The sequence below is a fragment of the Arachis hypogaea genome, chromosome 16 (assembly GCF_003086295.3).
Source record: "Arachis hypogaea cultivar Tifrunner chromosome 16, arahy.Tifrunner.gnm2.J5K5, whole genome shotgun sequence".
Taxonomy (NCBI): Eukaryota; Viridiplantae; Streptophyta; class Magnoliopsida; order Fabales; family Fabaceae; genus Arachis; species Arachis hypogaea.
Genome location: NC_092051.1, coordinates 12,527,402 through 12,539,993, shown reverse-complemented (window position 1 = coordinate 12,539,993; position 12,592 = coordinate 12,527,402). Strand labels below are relative to the sequence as shown.

Here is a 12,592-nt window from a genome sequence, read left to right as displayed (position 1 = left end):
ATATGATAACAAAATATATGAATTAATTTAATTAGTTTATTTTTCTCAATACCATCTATTTATACCATATCAAATATTTTTTACTCATTCGCTTTCTTTTCTCTCTCTTTTCCTCCCTCCCTCTCTCTCCCCTCTCTCATGTTTAGGCACAATTTTTGTAATTTATTGAATTTTTGTTTCTTTTATCTTTATTTATACATTTAACTTTTTTTATATTTTTTTAAAATTTTTGTTTATTTTAATTGCTTATTATTAGGCGCACACTTTTTCTTTTCTTTTAACTTCTGATTAACAAAAATATGTGTCATTTTTATGTTGTTTTTAAATAATCTTATTATAATTTTGTTTTGTAATATTCTATTTTGTCATGTGTACTTCAATTCATATATATATATATATATATATATATATATATATATATATATTGTCTTTTTTTTGTGATTCACAATTAATATATACATTGTTCGTGTATGTGGTTTATATGTTAATGTTTTTATTGATTCTCTTTATTTTTATTTTTTGTGTCTCTTTGTTGCTCTTTATTTTTGTTATATATATTCATTGATTTTTCTGTATTGATGCTCTTTTTATTTGAAATAATGTGACAATTTAGAGTGTATGTTGTGACTCATGTGATATTCGTTAATTTGATGTATCTTTTTAGATGGTTTATGTTATAATGTGTTTAAGGAGTTGACTTAAAATTATAATATGATATATAAATTTATAATATGATTTAAAGTATGCTAAAATATTAAGACATTATCATATAGATATTTTTTTATTTGTCCGTTAGATTCAACTATATAGGATCTTGAAAATTATGCAATTATGTAATTAATTATTTTTTTATATAATTATTGTATTGATCATTTACATTAGTGAGACTATTTTCAGTATTAATATTTATAAATATGCTATTATTTATATAATTGATTGAATCATCTTATTTGTTTAAATTTAATTCTATTGAATTAATTATTCAAGGTGCCATCGCTATTTCTATTTTAAAAAAATAATTTAACATTATTTAACAATTCTAATAACATAATAACAATTAAAAAAAGTAAGACGTTACAAAATTGCAATGATGATAAGATTGAAATATCCGTGATAAAATTATGTTGATAATATACACTTAGGTATTACTAACAACTATGTTAGTAATTACTTAAAATAAATAATAAAATAAGTTATAGGGTATTCTTTTATTTAAATTATTAATAATTAAAAGAATAAAAGGTCAGTAATTATTTTTAAAATAGACATTAAATTTAATTTTATGGTACTAATTTATTTGAATTGTTAATAAAATTTATAATTTTTAGATTTATATCTACTCAATTTATATATTTTTTTTATTTTACTTTAACAAAAAATTGAGACGTGTATTTTTAATTATTTATTTAGAAAGTATAGCGAAATGAGTTATATCAATTATAATTAATTATCGATAATTGATATCAATAAATTGATTGTATTAATTTATAAGATGAATAATGTGTAATGAATATTATATAAAATTAATTATAATAAATTAATAATTAATAAATAAAAACTAAAAGGAACTTTTTTTTTTTACTTTTTAATGAATATACATTTTTATAATTTTACTTTCTCTTTATCTCTTTCTTTCACATTTATTTCTTTTAATTTATTGAACTAAATAAATTATATTAATTATTTATATTAACTAATTAAGTACTTTTTAATGGATTATTATAACTGTGGCTTTAGACCACAGGTTAAAAATATTATAAAAAATCTTTTATAAAAGTTGTTGAAAAATAAATATTTGTAAAATGTGTCCTTAAGATACAAATTAAATAAATTATTTTTTAATTTAATGTGTTTGATTCATTCAATTGTATTAATTATAGCTAATCAATTATGTAATTTTATTTGATTAAGATAAATATTTCATCATTTAATATTTTATTTGATTCATTAAATTACATTAATCATAACTTCAAGTATTTAATTTAATTAGAGTAAATATCAAATTATTTTAAATTTTGTTTGATTCATTAAACCAAATTAATTATAACTAATTTATTATTTAATACGATCGAGATAAATAATAAATTATTTAATAAATAATAATTTAAAAAAATAATTTAAAATTATAATTTCAATCTTATCACGTGCATGGCACGGGTAATTACACTTGTATACATACTATTTTCTAAAGATATAGGAAAATTTTCACATATACCAGCCACTTTATTAGTACAGCAGTAATGACAAAAATAATTAAAAATTTTCACATATACTTTGTCATTACTTGCACTTGGGCCTAAGCTGTTCTGCAGACCTGCGCATGAAGAGTGATAATGCATTCATGCTGGCTGGGCCGGACCAGTGGGAGCCGGGTCGGGTGGATAGAAGGAAAAGGAGGGAGACCCAGCCAGCCCAAGACGCAACAGGTTCAGGAACGCTCCTTGGAGGTGACAGCGATGCTCTGACCCAGGGAAGAAGCGCACGCCGAGCTGAAGCATGCCGCAAGGGAAACCGAGGCTACCACGGCGACTTCGTCCTAGCTACACATGTGCAATTATGCGCTGGGATGGTGAAGGACAACGGAGCGCTCGTTGAGCAGTTTGTGATTGGGGGATATGGCGATGGTGGAGGGGGCCGAGAGTGGAACAGTGGTAACCACGATGTCATGAACCAAATTGAGACTAATCAGCCGTGGTCAGCTACAGTGAAGACTAGGGTTGTGGGTGGCAAGGCTGTAAATGTTGAAAGCTGTGATTCAGAGAAATTGGGATTCGAGGAGCATGAGACAGTATCGACTGTGCTGGAGGTTGGAAGGGTTAGAGGAGCTGACAAGGGTGAGAACGCTGAGCTCCGGGAGGGTAGAGGTAAAGGCCATGAGGAAGCTGTCGGAGGTGTGGATGGTGCTATTGGGGATGTAAGTGATGATGGAAATTATGGGGATATAGATGGGGAAAACGGATCAGAAGGGGAAAACAGGGTAACAAGTGTAGCTGAGCACAGAAGTCGGGCTAACAAGGAAATTGTTGTTACTGAGGCTACATATGGAGGCTGTGGATCGAAGATAGGTTAGAAGAGACTAGTGCAGGGTGAGAATGAAGCTGCAGATATGCTAACAGGGAACTACAGTGAGGAAAATGATGAGACAGTCGATGACAACCAGAGTACAACATTGGAAGAGCAGTTATTGGAAAATAAGAGGACATGGGAAGTAGCAGTGGAGTCTGATGCTATCTTGTATAATGAGGAAGAGGATATCATGGCCATCCTTCAAGCGCAAAATGAAGAAACTGCTCAGAAAAGAAAATTGGCGAAACTAAAGACGAAAGCAAGACGGAGCAGACCTAAGAATAATAAAAATGTGTGTAATAATCCTTTAAAATGATCTTTAGTTCATGGAACGTTAGGGGGTGACAAACCCCATTTGTAGGGTTTATCTTGTATTGATTTTTGGGGATTTTATCAACTTTTACCCACATTTATTCAATGAAATAGCATGGTTTTATAACTTCTCCCTTAATTGTGCTTAAGAGTGAAAACATGCTTTTTAGGACTTAAAATAGCTAAATTTAATTCACCTTGATTCTATTAGATGTCTCGATATGTTTGTTAAGTGATTTCAGATTTAGGAGGCAAAGATTGGATTAAGGGAATGAAGAAAAAGCATGTAAAGTTTGAGAACTCATGAAGAAATGATGGAACCAAAAAGCTGTCAAGCCTGACCTCTTCGCACTTAATTGACCATAACTTGAGCTACAGAGGTCCAAATGATGCGGTTCCAGTTGGGTTGGAAAACTAACATCCGGGGCTTCGAAACGATATAAGATTTGCCATAGTTGCATCGCGCATAGGGGCGCGCACGCGCACGGTACGCGGACGCGCCGATGGTGGCACATGACCCACTTAATGCAAACGTGGCCAGCGATTTTAGAAGCCTTGTGGGCCCAATCCAACTCATTTCTGATGCTATTTAAGCCAAGGATTGAAGGGGAATCAACATACTTTTCATACTTTTCATACTTTAATCATTAGTCATAGTTTAGTTTGAGAAGTAGTTAGAGTTAGAGAGAGAAGCTCTCTCTTCTCTCTAGAATTAAGATTAGGAATTAGGGTTAGATTAGGATCTCATAGTTCTAGGTTTAATTCAAGTCTCCTTCTACTTCTACCTTCAATTGATGATTGCTACACTTTGGTTCTTCTCTCTATCCCTATTCTCTTGTTGTAATTTCTCTTATTTTGTTTCTAGGTTTTGTAATTGAAATACTCTTGTTCTCTTTATTTTCTTTCAATAATGCAATTTGAGGTAATTCATGATAATTGTGATTTCCTTGATTGTTGTTGTTAATTCTTTACATTCAATTGTAGCTAGAATTCATTCTTGTTGTGATAGACTATACTTTTCTTTTGTGCCTTCCAAGTGTTTGATTAAATGCTTGGAAGAATGTTAGACTAGAATTTTATGTTCTTGGCTTGAGAAGGTAACTTAGGATTTCTTGAGTCACTAGTGTCCAATTGATTGATAGTTGATAGCCATTAACTCTAGCCTTCATTAATCCAATTAGTGGAAAGCTAGGACTTATGGACTAGGATTGATATAACTCACTTGACTTTCTTTTGTTAATCGATTTAAGGATGACTAAGTGGGATTAATCCTTGCAACTACCATACTTGTGGCTAGTGATAATGATAAAGACCCTTGACAACCAAACCTTGCCAAGACCATTTTGTGAATAAAGTTTTCCTACCATTTACTATTCACATTCCTCATCCAAAACCCCAAAATAAACAAGTCCATAACCAATAACAAGAACACTACCCTGCAAGTCCTTTGAGAGACGACCCGAGGTTTAAATACTTCGGTTTATAGATTTTAGGGGTTTGTACTTGTGACAAACAAACTTTTTGTATGAAAGGATTAGTGATTGGTTTAGAAACTATACTTGCAGCGAGAATTCATTTGTGAAATTCTAAACCGTCAAAAATCCATTCATCAGGGGGTTGAGGGGGACGGAAAGTTGAGAATGATTAAAGATCTAAAGAAAAAGTATAGACTTCACATGTTAGGTCTGATTGAGACTAAAAGGCAAATAATGACAAAGTTTGATCTAGAAAATATCTGGGGATGTGATAATGTTGGGTGGGATTATGTTGAATCTGATGGTGTATCGGGTGGGTTGTTATTAATGTGGGATAATATGACATTTAAATTGAATAATTGTTATAAAGGAGAGATATGGTTGTGTGCGGAAGGGATGATATTGAAAAATAATTTCAATTGTGCTTTTATATTGGTTTATGGTGCTCATACTAGAGATGGAAAATTATGAGGTTTGAGGAAGAGATCAAGAAGATAGATGACATGGTAAGTAATGGAATATATGATGGAACAGTGGAGGCTAGAAGAAAGGCGCTAGTGACTTGCTGTGAGAAGTGGTATGTGAGAAAAGAATTGAACTGGAAACAAATGTCACGTTCCCGGCTTGCGAAAGACATGGACAGAAACACCAGGTACTTCCACAATTTAGCTTCAACAAGAAGGAGGAACAACAGGATTGATGCTTTGGTAATTAATGGGAGGTTGGTCAGAAATCAAGCAAGAATAAAAATCGCCATCCGAGGTTTCTACAAGAATCTATATCATCAGTAGAAGTCTCCTTCTGTGGGATTTAGGGATGGTCTGGTGGAGGTGATAACTCAAGAGGATGCTGAGGCTTTAGAAGTGATGCAGTTGGTGGAGGAGGTTCAAGAGGCAGTGTGGGATTGTGAATCATCTAGGGCTCCAGGCAGTGACGGATACAACATGAACTTTATCAAGAAGTGTTGGGAAGAGATTGGAGCTGAGTTCACGTCAGCTGTGTTGGGGTTCTTTCAAACATTTAGATTACCGAAGGACTCTAATATAACTTGGGTTGCGTTGGCACTAAAGTTCATCAGAGCAAAGGAGATAAAGGACCTTCGACCAATTAGTATGGTTGGCTGTGTATATAAAGTGATTTCAAAGGTTCTGGTCAAGAGGATGAGAGCTGTTATGCCAGGTCTGGTTGGAGAGACTCAGAGTGCGTTTGTCAAAGGCGAAAAATACACGATGGAGCTCTTATTGCATGTGAAACGGTACATTGGCTTAAAAGGAGGAAGAAGGAAGCGGCAATAATCAAACTCGACTTCCAAAAGGCATATGATAGGGTCAAATGGAGTTTTGTGGACATTGTGTTGCAGAAGATGAGTTTTGGGCAACGATGGCGGGAGTGGGTTATGGAGTGTGTCGGCACGACCTCTATGTCAGTGTTGATAAATGGTTCGCCAACGAGGCCATTTAAGATGGAAAGAGGTCTAAGGCAAGGTGATCCGCTATCCCCATTCTTGTTTGTGCTCGTAGTTGATGTTCTACACAGAATGATTAGCGAGGCAATTAGGAACGGGCGGATAACCCCTCTGTTTGTAGGGAGAGATAATATAGAATTGTCACATCTCCAGTTTGCTGATGACACTGTGTTGTTCTGTCCGCCAGAAGAGGAGACTATAAAGAATTATAAAAGGCTTCTACGATGTTTTGAGCTGATGTCGGGATTAGCCATCAATTTTGATAAATCCAGTTTGATCCCTATCAACTGTGACCAACAGTGGGTTCGAAGTACGTGCAGTGTGTTGGGATGCAAGGAGGCAACTCTCCCAGTCTGTTACCTTGGAATCCCCTTAGGAGCCAATCCGAGGTTGATTAAGACTTGGAACCCAATTATAGATAAAGTAGAGGAGAAGCTCAGCTTGTGGAAATCTAAGATACTCAACAAAGCGAAAAAATTGGTGCTCATAAAAGCAGTACTATGCAGCCTATCAGTATATTATTTAAGCTTATACAAGATGCCGAAAGTGGTTGCAGAGAAATTGATTTCATTACAGAGAAGGTTCCTGTGGAGTAAGGAGGATGGAAGGAATGGGATGGCGTTGGTTAGCTGGGATGTAGTCCAGACCCCAAAAAAGTTAGGAGGGCTAGGAGTTGGAAATGCGATGGTTCGGAATACAGCACTCCTGTTTAAGTGGTGGTGGAGATTCTCTAAAGAGGAGTGCCCATTGTGGAAGAAGGTGGTTTGTTCGTGCAATAATCTCTCTCCTAATAAGCTTTTATCTTCCCAGACATTACCTGCTAAAGGGGGTCCATGGAAAGACATATGTCAGCTGCAGATTAAGGAGCAACATATAAGAGACAAGATGATAACTGACTTGTCTATGGAGGTTGGTGATGGCATAAGGACTCACTTTTGGGAAGATATCTAGCTCAGGTGTGGACCTCTAAAGGATAGGTTTCCAAGGCTATTCTCGGTTTCAACCCAAAAAGGATCTGTCATAGGGGACTGTGGGTTCTGGGATGAGTTTGAGTGGGTTTGGAACTTCCATTGGAGACGTGAGCTATTCCAATGGGAGTTGGATCTGGTGAATCAGCTACATGATACCTTGAGACCGGTTAACCTAGCTGTTGAAAGAGAGGATAGAGTTGTCTGGAAGTTCGACAAACTAGGTGTTTTTTCTATTAACTCATTTGTGCAGGTATTACAGGCGGAAACACTTCCGGAGGACATAGCAAGCTATAGCTTCACCAAGACAATTTGGAAAGGATTAGTTCCCCCAAGAGTTGAACTACTTGCCTGGTTTGTTTTGATAGGCAGGGTGAACACTAAAGAAAGGTTGTGTCGTCTTGGAATTGTTAATCAGGAGGAGAACATGTGTGTGTTATGTAATAAGGATGTTGAATATATCCACCACTTGTTCCTTGGTTGTGAATTTTCTTGGCAGGTGTGGTGCGTTTGGCTATCAGATTTTGGTAGACCATGGTCAGTCCCAGGTTCGCTGAAGGAACACTTCCAAAGCTGGACACGTGCTACAAATAGGAAAGAGGAGCGCAAGAAGTGGTTCATAAGTTTCTTCTCAATTGTGTGGAACATCTGGTTAGAAAGGAACAGGAGGTTGTTTCAGAATATAGGAAAGAGTACGTCAGACATTATCAGTCTGTCGCTTCTTAATTTTAGGGAGTGGAGGTATGGGGATCCCTTTAGTTGTTGATGGCAATGTCGGAGATAACATTGGGGTTACTTTAGTTTTGGTTTCTTTGTAAGATGTACTTCTAGTTTGTTGTTTCCCTTGCTTGATTTGCTCCACGTTTGTGTTGAACTTCTTTGTTTCAAAAAAAAAAAAAAAATAGTATAACATATACGGATAGGTGGTCAGTAAAATTTTTGTCTCTTGTACGGTGTGTATTAACGAAAAAGTTCATAAAAGAAAAAGAAAAAGACAGCTAAAGGTAATAAGCTTATAGCTAAATGATGATTTATATTGGTAAGCCAGCCATATTAAAATAAATTCTGGATGGCTGGAAGCTGATGGGCTCTGTGAATCACGTGTGTATGTATATGGAATTCATTAGTTTGTAAATGAGAAAATAATTAAAATAATAAAGTAGGCTGAATTATTTTTTACTAACACCGATGCATGCCCAAAAAGAATAGATAATTTTTTAATTAGTGTTCTAATAATACGTTATAATAATGACCCCAAAAAAATACAAAGGTTATATAATTAATTATTTACCTATTCTGCAGGAAACAATAAATTAAGAATAATATAATAAATTCGTTTTTTAAATTTTTTGGTTGAAAAGTTTAATTTTTAACAAAATTTAATTATTAAATCAGTTACTAAACTTATTACACAAATTAATTTTCATGTTAAATTCTATAAAAAATAGACAAATCAACTTCCATTATCATTTAAAAAAATATTAAAAGATTATTAAAATTTATTATTTTTGACCATCACTTAATTATAAACTCAATTCTTTTAGTTTATATTTTTTTAATTTAGTAATTCAATAACATAATTTTCAATTCTATCCTTCGAAGTTTTACATTCTTCATTTTTAATTTAGTAATTCAATAACATAATTTTCAATTCATAAACTCATACATTCTTCATTTTTGAAGCTCCTTTATCCAGATTTTATTTTTAATTGTCTCTAAACATCTTATGAATTAGTTTCAATTCTATCCTTCGAAGTTTTACAAGATCAATTTAGATGACAGAAATTTTTTCTGATCAACCTTTTTTTTTCTCTATATTTTATGTATTTACATCATTGGTGTTTTCTTGATGTATTCCCCTGCTATATTTGTGTGGATTGCGAATTGATCTCCGATTCCTATTCTGAGTTCAATTTTCTGCTCCCAATTCTACTTCAAACTCTGACCACAAACCTCTTGCCCTGTGTGTATTTTTTCGGAATTTAGAATATATGTATATATTGATTAATAATTGTTTAAGAATATTTATAAAAGGTTCCCATTATATTTTTCGTACATGTTGCCGATATATCATCTCCATTTGTTAAAAGGTTTACGCAGAAGGATATAAATTTATAAACATAAAAATGCTCTCAAAGCTCAAAATTCAATCACCAATCTGTATGCCTTTTCTGGTTATGGTCATTCTAATTTAAAATTACCATTGTTTGAAATTCTTATCCATTTTTTAGAGTTCAGACCCATCATTACAGTTCTGGTGTGAGGACACTGCTTTCCTCCTCTCCTTTTTGTTTTGGCTTGTATACCTATCATTTTTTGCTCTTCAAATCCAGAAGTGCGTCTGATTTCGAATCCATTTGTGCTCTTCTAAACTTATATTTCTATGTTTAACTTTGCTAATAGATAATATAAGATTGCTGGATCTTACTTTCCAATTGCACCAATGATTATCAACCTTTGAATGCCAGTTTAATGATTTTGGATCAATAAGAAACTTATGTTTTCCTTAGTCAATGAGAAGTCTAGTTTATGCATGCGCATTTACTTATTTTGAAAAAAAAAAGAACTGCTTTTTCTTTTGTATTTCATCTGTTTGTGCTTGAATGGCAGGTTAAGCAGGATGTGGGAAGTGATGTTTGAATGTCACAAGCTTCAGTTTCAGATCATTTCAGTACCGTATAACAATAGTCATGCTAAAATCGCCATGCATTCTGAATTACATAGGCAGATTACCAGCTATCTTGAAGATGAACTCCTCTTTCTATCATCGAGCTTGACCAAGTGGATTGGAGCTCAGAAATCGTATCTGGAGGCTATATCTGGATGGCTCAACAAATGTGTTTCATTTAAACAAAAGTCAACCAGGAAGAGAAGGAAGACGCAATCTGAGCTCCTGAGAGATCATGGCCCTCCAATATATGCCACTTGCATTGTCTGGTTGGAGAAGCTCAATGGGTTTAGATTATTCTTCATCTTTTTTATTTTATTTTTTAAAAATAACTTACAATAAAAGAATGACATCATCAATTAGAGAATGTCAAAATCATTCTCCTAAACGTAGTTTGTGTGTGTGTGTGTGTATATATAATGTGTATAGTAAATTAGTCACACTAATTATTCGGTGCATTGAAAGAGGGTGTCCATTAGATTCAATAGCTTGCTTCTAAATACACTCTTCTTTTATTTTCTTGTTCAGTTGATTGAATTGGCAAAGAGGAAGAAATTTTTCCATTCATCCAATTTGACTAGGTTATGTTTATCTGCTTAGGTGTCCTAAATATTTTACTTTCCCCTTAATTAAGTATGACCATTTTAGCATTCATTCTTGTATTGAAAAGATAGTAACAACTTTGATCCAACATATCTCTGAACATAGAATATTTGTTTTATGGAAATAAGCTATAAATTACTTGTTAATTATATAAAATACATGTAAAAAATTAACAAATGCTTATATAAATATATTGTGCCTAATTGCTTAACTATCGTACCAAAATAGGAAGAAACAAAAAGAAAAGAAGAAAATCTTATTCCTTAGATTAATACACCACTTGTGTTATAACTTGTGCTCCCAACATAATTTAATGGTCAAGGAGAATCAACATAATTTAACTTGTGTGCTCCCAATATTGTATGTACAAGAATTTCAAACTACACTACCTCTTTTATAATTTTAGTGAACATTCTTGCCACATCATAACTGTGAAATTCTTCTGAAGTGACATATGGCACAGAAGCACATTTTGTTTCACCTGTTGCTTTAATGCCTTCCTCATATGCAGAAACTCCATCTATGTTCCCATCTCCTTGGCATGTTACTAAGCATGTGTGTTCATATTCGTAAGGATCAAAATAGGGTGGCAAACCCCTAAAAGAGCTCAAAAATTTTGGCCGCAACCGGTGTACTGAACCTAACAAATCATCATCTGTAAATATTAGAATTAAAGAGGATTAGTAGAGTAAAAATCTATGACAAAAACAATATAACAGATTCAACAAATTTGATGCACTCCTGTTAAAAGAATTCAAAGAAGCACACATCTGACATAATTATAACACATACATACAAATTTCTAAGGTCTGATGCAGAGATGACTGGGAGAGATTATGGAGAGAACACCAATCTTCCTTAAGCTTAGGCATCAGTGCTTTGGTAGGATACACATTCTCAATCTCTAGAACCTGCTTCAAATGGTTAAACCGATACTTATCCTGCATGTGAAAGAAAATATTCACTTTCAGATTCATGCAACCTGTAAGCATTGCAGACCATAACACAAAATAAAACCAAATCCTATTTCCAAAAAAGATATGGTCATGTGGCTGCTTGAATCCACTCCAAGTCTCACAGGAGTCCAAGTGAAAATAGATATCTAATTACATGAACTATTTCCACCACAAGAAGCATGATGTTTAGTGAGCAATATTGTAGTTTTTAATTAAAAAAATTATCATCTTGAAAATTTTTCCTTCCACCTTTCGTCAATAAATCCTCATACAAAAGCTAAACAATGCTAAGGTATTTGGAAGCTCATAAAGTGAAGGAGGAATATGACTTTACCCTGAAAAGATGCTGCCAAAATTCAAATGCACAGAAGTTAGCCATGAATTCCATCTCCTTTCGACCGGCTAAGATTGTTCGGTCAGTAAAGTAGCTAGCAATATGCTTTGAAAACTGACAAAAACAAAAGGATTCAATTAGAATAAAGCTCATAGAAATTACAACATAGAATCAGTGCAATTGGAAATAGTAATATTGATCCACTCCGGCATTACCAATATTTCCTCTCCAAATGGATGAAGAATGGGTAAAGGCTGTGTATCCATGATTATACCCAGCAATATGCCCTCACGTATCATACCAGCATTCCCAAATTTCAGAACTAGAACAGAAGCATCAAACGACAAAGGACAACTGGCTATCAATTGTCCATAAAATGTAGGTTCATAACGGCCCCTTGGAGTCAGTAGCGGAACTTGAAACAAAATTTTGGGGGCAGATAGAGAATAATTGTCAAAATGCTTTTGATATGAACCTCATTTAATGAGATAAGCTTGTCTAACCTCATCTCTCTGGTTTGGGTGATATTGCTAAATTTAAAACCGTTTTTTAGGTTCTCGTTCCAAAAAATTAAGGTTAAACTCATCAGATATAACTTTTTGAACTTTTGAAGGTTGTATCTCACTTTCTTCGTGATTCATTAAAGTAGAAGAATTATCTACAAGTGTTGACATTGTAAAAGTTATATGTTCTCCTTCTTAAATATTAGCCTTCCTCTTAAAAAATGCATCAATTCTTTGATTTT

The 12,592-nt window shown here is 33.8% G+C and overlaps 1 protein-coding gene across 1 annotated transcript; it reads left to right on the top strand.

The window, feature by feature from the left end:
* The first annotated feature begins 6,315 nt into the window (after positions 1–6,315).
* Positions 6,316–10,486, top strand: LOC140179984 (uncharacterized). The gene is made up of 5 exons (XM_072220358.1): positions 6,316–7,227; positions 7,540–7,659; positions 7,786–8,027; positions 9,897–10,223; positions 10,483–10,486. Exons 1-5 carry the CDS (start codon positions 6,316–6,318, stop codon positions 10,484–10,486), a joined length of 1,605 nt encoding a protein of 534 aa, XP_072076459.1.
* Positions 10,487–12,592: the final 2,106 nt, after the last annotated feature.

Excerpts from the sequence above, each read along its gene's own strand:
- LOC140179984 (XM_072220358.1), top strand. The coding sequence starts at position 6,316 with ATGGAAAGAGGTCTAAGGCAAGGTGATCCGCTATCCCCATTCTTGTTT. Across the intron at positions 7,660-7,785 it reads GGTTTGTTTTGATAGGCAGG|GTGTGGTGCGTTTGGCTATC; the intron begins GTGAACACTAAA and ends TTTTCTTGGCAG. Across the intron at positions 8,028-9,896 it reads CTTAATTTTAGGGAGTGGAG|GTTAAGCAGGATGTGGGAAG; the intron begins GTATGGGGATCC and ends CTTGAATGGCAG.